The sequence below is a fragment of the Myotis brandtii genome, unplaced genomic scaffold, assembly GCF_000412655.1.
Source record: "Myotis brandtii unplaced genomic scaffold, ASM41265v1 scaffold51, whole genome shotgun sequence".
Classification (NCBI taxonomy): domain Eukaryota; kingdom Metazoa; phylum Chordata; class Mammalia; order Chiroptera; family Vespertilionidae; genus Myotis; species Myotis brandtii.
The window spans coordinates 940,090-955,411 of NW_005369442.1; the positions used below are offsets into that span (position 1 = coordinate 940,090).

Consider the following 15,322-nt stretch of genomic DNA (forward strand, 5'->3'; position numbering starts at 1 on the left):
TGGCCCGGGAGGAGCCTGCGCCGCTCCTCTCATCCGGCCCCATTGTGCCTGCTGCCGCTGCTGCTGCTCGGTAAGCTCGCTGAGCAGCACTCCCGCTGCGGGAGCACACTGACCACCAGGGGGCAGCTCCTGCGTTGAGCGTCTGCCCCCTGGTAGTCAGTGCGTGTCATAGCGACTGGTCGACTGGTTGTTCAGTTGCTTTGGCTTTTATATATATAGACTAGTGGCCCAGTGCATGGATTCGTGCACTGGTGGGGTCCCTTGGCCTGGCCTGTGGGGATCGAGCCGAAACCAGCAGTCCAACATCCCCCAAGGGGACCCGGACTGCAAGAGGGCGCAGGCCAGGCTGAGGGACCCCACCAGTGCATGAATCTATGCACCAGGCCTCTAGTCTTTAAGAATATTAAGGCTTTTAAAAATCTTATACTTAATATTATCAACTATGAAACTATCTTACTATTAAATATTCTTAAGGGAATAAAAATTATAACTTACAGAAGACTAATAATAGGAGAAAAATTATGTCTCAAAAGGTACAATTCTTCTTATAAAGCTAATCAATATGCTGTTCTACAAATTTATAAAATTTTAGATATGGAACACTATGTTGCATAGTCTATAGTCATATTTTTCTGCTCTTGCTGAATACTGAGACAGATTTAGCATTCCCCATACAATTTTCCACACTGAAACCAGAGAAATACTAGAGCTTTTGAATAGCATTACCTTTTAATTGCACTACTTTAAGGTGTCAGGCCACACCCTAGACATAAGGTAAATGAAGTGAGAAGTGTTTAGATTCTTTCTACTTTGAGCTCTTCAGAAGAAAAATGTTTTATAAATTCAAGTTGTTAAGTATTTTAGGGGGCAAGGGAAAGAAATAATTCTCATACAAAAAAAAAAAATCTTATTTTTTAAGATAGTTCCAAATGTCCAATATATGAAATATAATACTGGCATTCAACTATTCAAATTTATATAGAATTACAGTACTTTGGAGAAGTACAAAGAAATACTTTAAAAAAAATACAGGTATATAAATTAATGAAACTGGTATTTAAAAAATTTAATACAAGGAAAAAAGGTATAGTGGTACCAATTCTTAATACAAATTATTAAGCACAGTTTATATAATTTCAAAAGTTATTCACATTATTGCTCGATACCACAGCTGTATGGAACAAGTTCTTGACACACATTAAAATTTGTATAATTTCAAGTTTATAAAAACAAAAATTTACACATAGGCCATTCAGAAAGTTTTAAAATGCATGGACATATGTACAACCAAAAAGAGAAAAAAAAATGTATGTTTGTATATATGTAAAAGAAACAAGCTGATCTAATTTAAACTTAAATGTCACCTTCTCAATGAAAAAAAAAAAAGTACACATAACTGGACCAAAAGCAAACTAGTAGATAAAAACAGTACTAAATACGCCTTCCATTTTTTAGTAATAATCTGTTCTAAATATCAATCGGGTATTAAACACCAGCTTATTTTTAATTCTAGAATTTTTACTTTCTTTCAAAACTTTTTAGAAACATATATCCATTCTACAACTGTGTTAGATTAGGAGAAATATTTTCCTTAGAAACTTTTTAAAGGAGTATTTCCATACTTTTGTATATAAGATTTGATAAACAAAAAATAACCCAAATAAGGCATTATCATCTTGATAAAAAATATACACAGATTGTAATGATACTAAATTTTTATGATCCTGAGCTCTAGTAACCATTAGATGCATGCATACCATTCACTGATTTGTCTATTCTAATAAAAAATAATTTAATTCTGCCTTGCTACCTTTGAAACCAGAAATCCTTTCAAAACTTTTTTATACGTCTTCATAATGTTACAAATATTTCCGCTGTAAACAGAGCATTAGGAATTGTATGAGAAAGAATATGTTAAATGACAAAAAGCTATTAAAGAAAACTTACTATTTTAAAAGAATAACTATGTTAAATTTAAAAAGGGTGAGAAAGAATACAAAGAGTGTGCTTGCTATAAATGATGAGTAGAGTCTTACAAAGGTGTTTTTCTATATTAAGGAATTAATAAATAAAAGACTGTGTATACCTTGGTGATAAAATAAAAAAGGCTGGCCATTTTTTATGCTAAGTTCAAATGTATTTTTTTTTTTGATAATACAAAAAAGTAACCTTGAAAATCAGAATACATAACAGAAAAGAGCACAATAACTTAAGTATTAAACATCTGTATGAAATAACTGTTGCAAAGTTGGACAAAAATGCACACTTAGAACATGCGGTTATTAAAAAAAAAAAAAAAGAAAAAAACACCACACGATTCTGTAGAACCAATGTTATGTCACCACCAGAAGAGCACCAAGCAAGGCACCATTGGAAAGACAACATACTTGGAAAGTCTCTATAAATAAAGTAAATGCTAATCTGGTCGAAAAATTGGTGTCTTTGGTAAAAATTCTATGAGGATGACCTGTAGAAGGAGAAAAGAAAAAGTTTTAAAAATATTTAAATAGATTTTCATCTTAATAAAACTTCAGTTATATTCCAATATTTAAAACAATTTTGATAGTGCCTCTGACACACAGAATACATGCATGAATAAAGGAGAAAACAGAACTAGCACTTACTAATGATAAGTGTTTCACACTATCTGGATTTATTTAATCCCAACAACTTTTCTTATGAGGCAAACATTATCATCCTCATTTTACAGATGAGGAAACTGATGATCTGAGAAGGGTAACACTATAGATGTTAAGTCACTATTTGAACAAAGGTCATTCTTAACTGCAAAGTCTTGCCTTTTCTACTATACTATGTGGCTGCAGCTTCCACCCATTCATCTAACCCAATTCCATGGGTCATTAGGTTCTAGAGTTGCTCTCATTTTACTGTAGCAGGATATGTGATCTCTATATAAAGGGTATTGATCCCTTCTCTCTTAATTTTTTAAAAGTCCTTTTCTTAAGTTAACAAAATTAAAGGTTGAAATTTGTTCCCAAGGACCTTTTACAAAAAAAACTAAAGGAGCCCTACCCCGTTTGGCTCAGTGGATAGAGAGCTGGCCTGCAGACTTAAGGTCCCAGGTTCGATTCCAGTCAAGGGCACATGCCTGGGTTGTGGGATTGATCCCCAGCAGGGGGTGTGAAGGAGGCAGCCAATCAATGATTCTCTCTCATCAATGATGTTTCTATCTCTCTCTCCCTTCCTCTCTGAAAGCAATAAAAATATATTAAAAAACAAAACAAAAAAACTAAAGGAAAATCAACAAAGAGAGAACACAGTAACACAGAAAGACCAGAGCTAATTTTTATTCCAAACTTGAACTGTCTTAAATTCCAATCAATTATTTCCCTTTTCCAACTCTGTATAAAATAGGTGCTAACAAAAAAAATTATTTGATTTGAACATTTCCAAGTTTGGTGAACTCATTTTCTTTTTCAGAAACTGTCTCTAAAAATTGATAATTAAATGTTTAAACTACTTATAAGTCAACATTCAATAAATACTTCTATATTTCAAACGTGTCCCCAATCAAGCAGTCTACACAGTTTCAGCTCCTAGATGTAGGCATTACATTTTACAGTGTATATGACAGAACGGAAAATAAATGCTATCTTTGGCCATATTTGCATTATTTTTTAAAGAATATAATGCATAGAAATTGGCCACTTTGTTGCATTCCTTCTAAATCATGGTGCTCTACCAATCAGAATAAAAGAAAAATTGGTATCAAGTTGATATTTTTCTAGATTATCTCCAATGTTCAAAATATAGTCAAGGAGAACTATTTTCCTTTAACAAGTGAAATATCTGTAAGCTAAAGAAAAGTTTAGGTCAAAGAGAAATACATGATAAGAATACCCCAATTCATTAAATAAGAAGCCCTCTCTCCTTACTAGATTATTTGTTATCTTAAGTTTTTAAAATTATTTGTTAGAAAGTTTTTGCAATTATGCTATTCTCCCATTCAACTACCACAAATATATATATATTGAAATGTTTAGAAAAATATAAATTTTTAACAATTTTTTAAAAAATTGTATTATTCTTCTGAGTATCTTCTATGATGGTATGGAAAATATAATGGTTTTAATAGTAGAGTTTAATTATCTAAAAACTCATAAAAAATTAAAGGAAACTACTTTACAAACAAAGCACACAGCTCATGATGTTTTGAAAGGTTAGTAAATTATTTTATTTTTAGTTAAAAAAATATAAAACAAAGATGAATATAAGAAGCATATTTTATGAATGAACGACATTCCTATAGTTCTATCTGGAAATAATTGCATTGGGAATAACTTTTGTTTTTCTTTCCAATATAAATTTAGAAATGTGCAAAAATAAATTTTAAAAGCCTTAGTTTTTTAAGCTTAGTGGTTGAGCTTATAAATAGAGAAATTTTTTCACAAAATGCTTTAAATTTCTTACATATCCATTCCTCCCGCCAAAACACATAAACTATCTCTGATGAAAATATAAGACTAGCATTTTCATAGGTCAATCTAAAAACAAGTTATTTGACTATATTTCATTATTATTATAAAGTATCAAGTGTCTTTCTCATCAGTATAAAGTAACATGTTTTATATAAAAGATAATGATAAATTTTAAATTATTTGGTTCACTGAATATAGACCTATTCTATGAAAAAAGAGGTATTTTTAAGATGTCTTTTATGTTCAAAGCTAAAAATGGGATTTGATTGTATGATAATGAAAGAAAGGGTAAATACTATAGAGCAAAATGATATTATGACAATTTCCAACTATTTAAGCACTGTTTTAATCAATCTTTTATACACATACACACTATCTCTGATAGCTTAACTGTATCAAATAGAATTTGTCAGAAATGATGTGCCAGGCACTTCACAAAGACTATGACTTTAATTTCAACAATCAATTCTTCCTTAGATGTTTTTCTGGTAATATAATAACTTTTGATATTTAAAATAAAACACCCAAGCTCAAGACAAAATAAAAAAAAATTCATAATTATTCTGAATTTTTCAAAAGGAGAAAAATTGTTCAAGTAAATTAAAGAGTCGGTAGATTAAATATCATACTAAATCAAGTTCTCAAATTCATTATATACATGTGCCAACTTGGATATCTTTTAAAGAATAAACAAAGGACAGGCAAAATCCCACCTCCTACATACTTTAAGGATAATTTTTATAAAACAATATTCTAATAACACTTTAAAAGATCCTTTAAAGGCCACTGAGGTATGGGTAGTTAAAATTTATAAAGGCTAAAGGTTTCTTAAGCTCCAATGGCTTGGCTGAAAGGTTTTCTTCCACACTTGGAAACTTGATTAGCATTATATAAAAAAGCCATATCTGACTTGCTGCGTAACCAAAGTTGTGGTTATTCTTTATACAGCACCTAAAATTTCACACTCCATCAACACATGTTCAGGCTATTTTATCTTGGCAATTAATTTATTATTTTTCAGAACACAGTGAAGCCTTGTTTTCAAGTCATTCATAACTTTATAAATCAGTCTTGCACATGAAACCATGCATCTGTGAACCGTAGAAAATCCTTGCACTCAGGAGATTAAGCTCCTGACACCTTTGCTGATTAATAATCATGGAAAGAATAAGATCAGAAGCAAAATAAATGATCATTTAATAGAGAAACTCACAAAACAGCCCTTTAACTTACATATTCCATCATGTTATTCGTTTCACATTTCCTTTTGCTCAGTCTCCAGTGCAAGCACAGCTAGACAAGAAGGAGAGTAAAAGAAGAAAAATGAGCTCTAGTTTATTGCAGCAAACAGACTAACCCATTTGTCCACCTTTCATATTTTTAGTTCAACAAAAGCATCTGTTTCCATACTGTGCAATTCAGACCCCAACAGTACGAAGCTGCTCCCTGTGGTACTCACCTTGTGGTATAACCTATTGTTTTCCCATTCTAATAACTTCTCAATCGATCTTCGTGTCTGGAAGACAAATGAGAAAAAAGTTTACTCTTGACTGGTTTTAGAAAAACTGTTTTGCAGCTGCTTTTTGTGTGAGAAGAGAGGTATAAGACAGTGACTGAATATAGGGTGGCCTATAACACTATCAACAGTCAAGCATTAAATAGTAATCTAAATACAAACAGTACTCTAATAAAGATAGGTTTTGTTTTTAGCATTGATTCCTGTTTCAAACTAACCTCTGATTTAAAACTATCAAACTCTAAAAAGCTAGTTATCTACCAAATGATATAAATTTAAATTCCCATTTAGTTCAAAAATAGATTTGCAATACTGAAATAATATGTAAGTATTAGGTATTAAAACAGGAGCAAATCTGTATTTAAACCCACAAGAATGATAACAATATCAAACTCTTAATCAACACTACTGTTAAAGAAATTAACTGAGAAATTTATGTTTAAGATTACTTCACTTTTGCAATATGTACTATACAGCACGAAATGTTTCTTGCTTGGGAATAAGAATAAAGGAAAGGATAATTCATGGTGCCAGGTGTTAGGATGAGACTGACACAGCTGCAGGTGCAAAAAGGACAGTGTTTCCACAAGAATCAAATGCAACTTGGTACAGCTGCAGCTTCCTCACAAGGGAAGGAAAAAAGCATATAACACTATTAATGTGGCACAACTAAATAAGTACTAATAATCAAATTGTAAAAAACTGCATATCAAGCAAGGATGAGCTAGGTGAGAAACTGTAGGATCAAGCTGGTTTTCAATAGTCAAATGTTACATAAGAAAATAGTAGCTACTATTAACTACTTACCATATTACCTTTCAGCATGTTGAACATGCTGAAGACACATCACAGGCACATAGGTGCCAACTATATTTCATAACTACCAGTGAATTATCACTACCACCTTACATTCTCCAAGTATATGTCATAAAAATCAGAAAACCAACTAACTCTTTGGATAATAATACAACAATGACTAATTTATTACATTATTTTTTTAACGTTTTTGGGGGGCAAGAATTTTAAAGGGAAAAAAGTGCCCTTGCTAACAATGATCAGCAGACCTCACTTGTTTCTTTGTAAAGATAGCCTTTTAGAGGCAGCTCTCCTTTTAAATGAAAATAGGGCAGCAGTTATGGTCACACTTTTTGTTAATTTAGTTGCCAGTCAGCCCCAAATCAAAAGAAAATAAGGCTGCAGAGTGTAATTAACATTCAGTTCAGTCGTTTTGTCCCTTGTCTAGCCCCCAAGCTTTGTTAAAATTGCCATCTGAATGCTGAAGGCTGTAGGGAAATCGATTTGATTCTAATCGCACCATGAAAAGAACATGATCTAACTGCTTTCAGCCCTCCGTAAATCTGTACTAGGTCTTTAGCACAATGCAACTTCTAATTTAAAAAGCACTGAATGTCTCGTCAATGACTTTGTGAAGAAAAAAGAACAAGGAGCAGACATAAAAATTCCAATAGTTGTTTAAGCATTAAAGTTCATTTGCATCACAGCAAACCTGAAAAGGGCTGACCTCTCAAACCGCCTCTCAGGTCTATGAAGTTGTAGCCTTGACAAGCTCACATTGACAGAGCTCATTGACTCTGAAAGGCTACTCTATCAATGGTGAAAAATGGCAATAGGTTCTACTCTGAGCAGGCATCTGCCTGCCCACCCGCTGCTAAACCAATGGCAAAACCGATTCAAAACCTGAATCTACCTTGTAATCTTCCTTTCTAGGACCTTTTAATAATAGATTAAGATTACTATACAATTTGAGGTTTTCCTTTTACTGATGGTTTAAGAATCGGGGGCTGGGGGTGAAAGAACTAGGGTGGGAAGAGCAAGCTTTCCAAGTCTTGTTTAATATTAAAGCATAAAAATTAAAAGCGTAAAATTACATTCTGAAAAATTTCATTACTCAAAGAAAAAATGTGTAGTTCCCACTATCATCTTTTCATCATAAATTTAAACCCATGTTATATTATAAAAAGAAAGAACCTCATTGCGAATGAATCTCGTGATGTATATGATACACACACTCACACACAATTTAAACATTTTTAAATATTTACTTTAAGTAACTTAAATCAACTAGCAGTATCTGAATAAAAGGTAAGTATAAAGTATGAACCCTAAATTCCAAAATATTTACATAGAAATTCTGAATACACTCTTTGCCTCTAATTAGGAGTTTAATGATTTAATAATAGGGTTTGGTATAATAATTGCATCTTACAATATTTAAGAATTCTAAACCAAACAAACCCTGCTATGGCATATTCTGGATAGGCATCTAAATATAAAATATTTCTATACAATTGACAGTCTGAAGTAAAAGCTGTGAATTGGCACCTTCTAATCTTGCTGTAAGACCTCTTTCCTGCTTGACAGGTGAAAAAAAAAAGCACTTGCACGTGCAGCTTAATTAATCATTACACTTGACATTTCCATGATTTACAGTGAGGAGCAGGTGAGAACAGACAAAACCAGAAAGAAACCCTTGATCGGAGTGGAACATTTCTAGCACACTAAGGTGACAAGTACATAGATTCTATCAGAAAGAAAGGAAGAAGAAAGGAAGAAAGAGAGAAAGAAAGAAAGCAAGAAACTGTGCCACAAATTATTTGTTAGTAACAACAAAAGCTCAAATTAAATGGAAAAAAAACTTTAACTACTGAGAATGTTTAATATTCTGTAATTATTTTTAGTTAACAAAATCAAAATATATTTTCAAGATTAAACACAATACCAATTTGGCAGATACTAAAAAAAAAATACGACACTTCAGCATTTATAAGAGCTATTTAAAAGCCTTTAAATATGAAAAAAAGCACTTTATAATTGCAGTATTCTGTCCACAGGGTTGCCAGATATTATTTCTAATAAAATGTACGATTCAACATTGCCAAACTCTATAATTACTACTGAGTAAGCAAACCTAAGCATATAAAAACCTGTCCTTGATTTTTAAAAGTGTATATCGACCACTAAATTCAACATAAATTAAAACAAACTAATCTTCATTAGAAAAAAATACTATGTATAGAGTCTGCCAACATGACATACCAAAAAAAAAAAAAAATCTTTCGGTATTCTAGGCCAGTGGATTTCTAAAAATAAGTCATCTTAATTTCTTAAAAAGAATTTGGTGCTTGTGAAAAGCACCAGATTGATAGTCATGGGAACTAAAAATCTTCTATTTAATAGAAAGAACAGAGGAAAGGGCAGTGCAAGCTTCAGTGCAAGCTTCCCTACAGTGGGCCTTAATCCTTTTCAGTGCTCACACCCTAGGGGTGAGAGGACAGGTTAGTGGTTCTTAACCAATGAATTCACTCATTCTGCATAAGATGATCAACAAAAAATCTCATTTTATCGTGAATTATTATCCTTAATTAAAAGGGCCAAGACCACCAACTCACAACATGCAAGCAAAACAAGTTTTTTATGAGAATGACATCACATCACTAACCTGGTCTGTACGAGGACAGCTCCCACCCATCTCCCTCATCACAGAGCTCACTTAAACTTTTTTCACATATTTCCTTATTTCAACACCTTGCTAATCATATTTTTCTCACTGGTGAACTAATTCTAATATAGCCACTAAGCAATTTTAAAGTAAAAATTAACCAAGATTCAAACATCATTTCAATTATTAAATACCTATTTATTAAATAGATTTAACTTGAATAGCAAGTAGTAGCAACAGTTCTTTTTAAATTAGAACATAAGTCAAAACATGAAAACTACAAAAGAAGTAAATGGCCTATAATTCACAAAATAGCTAATTACATAATAAATAATCAACAATTAATTTTAGGTATAGCATACCCCTTTATCAACTTCCAAAGACCCTGTAAAGTAAGCTTACACTTGTAAAATACATATTTACTTAGAAATAGTAAGTTACAATAGAAAATAAGGGTTTTCTGAAAATGAAAATTTATCTTACTATGAAGAAGCATTTTTGTAAATTTTTCTACATCTCATAACTTTTGAGAAATAAATTATTAAACAAATTATGTGCAATTAGATATAAATAAGTCTTTCAGGGAAGCAAGAAATCTTTTTAAAAATTTGAATGTATTACTTTCCTACTTTATTACCACTAGTACTTATAGTATACTCATTACTAATAATTCATTTATTTATAATCAATCATTTGAAAAAGTGGTTTTTCAAATACATGATTTTCTAAAGTTGCTAATAAAATCAATGGGAATCTCATAGATTTTAAAGTACTTAGAGCCAAAGGGAAAAAAATGTGGAAGCTGTAACAAAATTTCTCTGAAATTCCTCCCCGCCCCACACCCCCAGGATAGCATTATAATCAGGTTTTAGAACATAAATATGCTAATATATGTTAACAAAATGTATAAATAAAATATCTCACTAATTACTATAAAAGTTAAGCTATTTAAACTTGAAATTTATTTGAATAGTACTTATTCATAACATCACAGAATGTCAAAGTACAATTTAAACAATTTCTTATTTAAAACTGGTTTTAATTTTAAGCTCCCAAATTATAATGCATTAAGCTTTCACAAGAATAATGCTTTGAATGTATTCATAATCTTAGTTTTTAATTTTTCAGCATTTTTAAGAACTATACTTATCTCTTGACATCTGTACAAATTCAAATTACTAATATAAGTGAAACAAAAATGTTCTTAATTATAAGTCATTAGAAGAAAACCATCTAAAATTTTAAGTAAGTTATTTTAACTTAAGATAAAATTACTTGATTCACCTGTTTGTTCTGGATTAATAGAAATCTTATATTGCTGTGATGTGCACAAAATTAAATTGCATATCTCAGTATCATGATACATGAAAAATCTGGACTCACCAAAAAGATAAACTAAAATATGGTCAGATTCCTCAAAAAAATTTCTAAACAAATTTACTTGTACTTAAAGGCTCCTTTTAGGCGCCAAAAACACACAATGGAGAAAAGAAGGCCTCTTCAATAAATGGTAATGGGATCATTGGAAAGCCACATGCAAAGAATGAAACTAAATTAGTTTGTCCCATGTATAAAGATTAATTCAAAATGAATCAAAGATCTGACTATAAGATCTAAAACAATAAATTACACAGAAGGAAAACACAGGTACTAAATTTATGGACTTGGACATAGGAAACATTTTATGAATTTGACCCCCAAAACAAGGAAAGTAAAGGCAAAAATAAAATGGGACTGCATCCAACTAAAAAGCTTCTGCATGGCAAAAGAAAAGTACAAAACAAAAAGGCAGCCAACCAAATGTGAGATGTTTGCAAACAACAGCTCCAAGACAAGGGTTAATATCTAAAATATATAAAGAACTCATACAATTCAACACCAAACAAACAATCCAATTAAAAAATGAGCAGAGGACCTGAACAGACACTTCTCCCAAGAAGACATACAAATGGCCAACAGATATAAGAAAAGATGTTTAACTTTACTAGCTATTAGGGAAATTCAAATCAAAACTACAATGAGCCCTAGCTGGTGTGGTTCACAGTTGGTTGGGCGCCAGCCTGTGCATCAAAAGTTTGCTGGTTCCATTCCCGGTCAGGGCACATGCCCAGGTTGAGGGCTCAATCTCTAGTGTGGAGCATGCAGGAGGCAGCCATTCTGCCTCTCACATCAATGTTTCTCTTTCTCCCCCACCCCCTTCCTCTTACTCTAAGAACCAATAAAAATTTTAAAAAGTACAATGAAATACCACCTCACACCTATTAGAATGGCTATTATCAACAAGACAGTAATAACAAGTGTTGGAGAGGTTGTGGGGGAAAAGGAATTCTCATTCGCTGCTGGTGGGAATATAAACTGGTATAGCTACTATGGAAAATAGTATGGCGGTTCCTCAAAAAACTAAGAATAGAGTTATCATGACCCAGGAATCCCTCTTCTGGGCATCAACCTGAAAAACCCCAAAACATTTATTCACAAAGATACATGCACCCTATGTTCATTGCAGTATTACTCTCAGTGGCCAAGATATGGAGAACACCAAAGTGTCCAACAATAGAGGATTGGATAGAGAAGGTGTGGTGCATATATACTATGGACTACTACTCACCATAAGAAAAGATATAATACTGCCATTTGTGACAACATGGATGGACCTTGAGAATATTATGCCAAGCGAAATAAGTCAGTCGGACAAAACTAAGAACTACATGATTTCACTCATATGTAGGATATAAAAAGAAACTCATAGACACTAGGCAACAGTATGATGGTTACCAGAGGGAAGGGGGTGGGGCGGAGGTAATAAAGAGTAGAGGAGGCCAAATATATGGTAACAGAAGATGATTTTACTTTGGGTGGTGGGCACACAATGCGATATACAGATCCATGTATCATAGAAATGTACACTTAAAACCTATATGGTCTTATTAAACAATGTCACCTCAATAAATTTAATTAAAAAGATAAATAAAAAATAAAGCTATAGTAATAAAAAAAGGCTCTTTTAAAAAACTTTTATGTGATGAAAGAAGGTGAAGGGATTAGCCAAAGAGTATATAGGCATAACCCACAGACACAGACAGCAGTGTGGTGATGGCCAGAGGGAAGGGGAGGCAGGGGCAGGGAGAGGGTAGGCAAAGGGCAGGAAAATGGGGACATCTGTAATAGTGTCAAGAATAAAAATAAAGTTTAAAAAAGGCTTCTTTTAAAATTTTTATGTAAACATTACTTTTGAATATATATTTTTTATTGATTTCAGAGAGGAAGGGAGAGGGAGAGAGAAAAACAACAATGATGAAAGAGAATCATTGAATGGCTGCCTCCTGCATGATCCCCAGTAGGGGATCGAGCCCCCAACCTGGGCATCTGCCCTGACCAGGAATCAAACGGTGATCTCCTGGTTCATAGGTCAATGCTCAACCAGAGCCACACCCACCAGGCTATAACTAACTTTTAAATAACCTAGATCAGCCGTGGGCAAACTACGGCCCGCGGGCCGGATCCGGCCCATTTGAAATGAATAAAACTAAAAGAAAAAAAGACCGTACCCTTTTATGTAATGATGTTTACTTTGAATTTATATTAGTTCACACAAACACTCCATCCATGCTTTTGTTCCGGCCCTCCGGTCCAGTTTAAGAATCCATTGTGGCCCTCGAGTCAAAAAGTTTGCCCACCCCTGACCTAGATACACTACAACATCCACCAAAGTATGATTAGAACAACCCTCTTAGTACTGTTTGTTAAAATAGTTTTAGATGAATATTAATTAAATACCTGCAAACCTTTTGTATATAAAAAATCCTCTGAGCAGTGATTTATAGGAACTACTCTTAAAGACAAAGGTATACTTAACTACAATTTCATAAAGAGTTTATGACCTAGGCTAGTAGTTCTTAACTTTTCTAGGTTACTGTGAGTACTTTACAAATGACAAAAGGCACATACACACAAACATAAAATGTTGCACACAATTTTAAGGGGGTTAGCCACACACCTCTGATAAAATTTCAGAAAATACTGTTAACATCCCAAAAAACTAAAACTGACTTTCTATTGACAGCAGAAAATTAGAAAAACTGTACATAAAACTGACTTTCTATTGACAGCAGAAAATTAGAAAAACTGTACATAAGACAAATGAATTTTAGATAACACAAAAAATATTACGATCAGGGATTTTGAAAAACTACATGATTACACAAGGAAGAATCACTTGATCAGGATCAACAAGAGGGGGAGGAGGGGATTATCTACCAACTGATTATAATGGACAACTGGAGAAACAAAAATGGGTAAGGAATAGTATCCGTTGATCTTCACTTTTGGTTTGACTCCATGCTAGGTAGGTGTCTTTCCTTTGTTACCTTATTTAATCTTCACAACAAACCTATTAAGGCAGCTTGTATTACTTTCTTTTTACATATGAAAATTACAGTTTAGAGGGGTAAGAAACTTAAAGCTAAACTATGAAATAGTGGAACTAAGATTTAAAACCAGGATTGTATGGCCTTCAGCATCATGCTCATTCCATTATACTATAGAGCCAAGAATTTGTAAAGAATCTGTAACTTGTTGACTAACATGTGTATGACATGCAAGGTATGTTAAGCCACTAATTAAGCTATTGTGCTTGAACAATCAAATTTACTCTAAAATTTGTAAAACAAAATGTACTGTAAAACTAAATTTTTTTTCAGCTCTAATATACTGTGATTCTAAGGCCTGAAATACCCATTCTACTTTATTCTGCAGTCTCAATGTACTGACAATGCAATTTTAAATATGAAGTTTCAAACAAAACGTTAAAAAAAGATAGAAACAATCACATCATTTCCCTCCAAACATGCAAAAAACGGCATAATAATTTACATAAAGGTAATTGGAGACATATACTTCTAGGTAGGATGTAGTAGCTAATGTCAAGCCAACATTCCCACTACAAATAGAAATGGATGAATTAAAGAAGAAAAAACCACATTACTTTAAAAATATCAGAAAATTCCGTTACCAACAGGACTAGATAAAATAAAATCCAAAGATGGAAAAAAAGCCCTTCCTAGCCCTGACTGGTTTGGCTCAGTGGATAGCCCTGACTGGTTTGGCTCAGTGGATAGCCCTGACTGGTTTGGCTCAGGGGATAGAGTGGGGGGCCATTGACTGAAAGGTCCCGTGTTCAATTCTGGTCGAGGGCATGTACCTTGGTTGCAAGCTCGATCCCCAGTAAGGGGTGTGCAGGAGGCAGCTGATCGATGTTTCTCTCTCATCGATGTTTCTAACTCTCTATCCCTCTCCCTTCCACTCTGTAAAAAATCAAAAAAATAAAAAATAAATAAAATAAAATAAAAAAAATATATATATATACAGCCCTTCCTAAATCATTTGATGATTGATTACTGGCCATTTTCTTTCTTTGCTGATTCTAAGGGTGGGAAGAAAAGGTATCTACACTAATAAAAGAGAAACATGGTAATTAGCGTAGGACCGCTACCCTTTTCATTGGTTAATCAGTGAGTATATGCAAATTAACTGTCAGCCAAGATGGCGGCCAGCAGCCAGGCACTGAAGCGAGCATGACGCTTGCTTGCTGCCGACTCCAACGTTCCCCGCCTCACTTGCCGGCCTCTCAGCTGCAAGTCTAAGCAACTATGTACTATGTTGCAAGTAAGAAGGTAAACAAAACCCCAGAAACCAGCCGGACTGAAACCCAGCCGGACTGAAACATTGTATCGATGTTTTCAGCAGCGAGGCCTCAGAGCTAAAGCTGGCCCAAAATAAAAAAAATTAAAAAAAAGAAAACAAGGAGCGGTTGGGAGCTTCAGTCACTTGCCACCCGGAAAACAGCCCTCAGCCCCTCACCCAAACTGGCCAGGCACCCCAGTGGGGACCCCCACCCTGATCCAGGAC

The 15,322-nt window shown here is 33.4% G+C and overlaps 1 protein-coding gene across 2 annotated transcripts in view; it reads right to left on the reverse strand.

Moving 5' to 3' along the window:
- Positions 1 to 1,853: 1,853 nt before the first annotated feature.
- The window catches only part of CHIC2 (cysteine-rich hydrophobic domain 2), a 60,548-nt gene continuing 47,079 nt past the window's right edge, over positions 1,854 to 15,322 (reverse strand). Inside the window, exons 4-6 of one of the 2 annotated variants that reach the window (XM_014548490.1) lie at positions 5,899 to 5,955; positions 5,673 to 5,732; positions 1,854 to 2,467 (exon numbers count right to left, since the gene is read on the reverse strand). In XM_014548490.1, coding sequence (XP_014403976.1) covers positions 2,417 to 2,467; positions 5,673 to 5,732; positions 5,899 to 5,955 — 168 coding nt within the window. In that variant the 3' untranslated portion in view covers positions 1,854 to 2,416. The remainder of the gene's footprint in view (positions 2,468 to 5,672; positions 5,733 to 5,898; positions 5,956 to 15,322) is intronic. The other variant, XM_005877155.2, reaches the window with a different exon arrangement.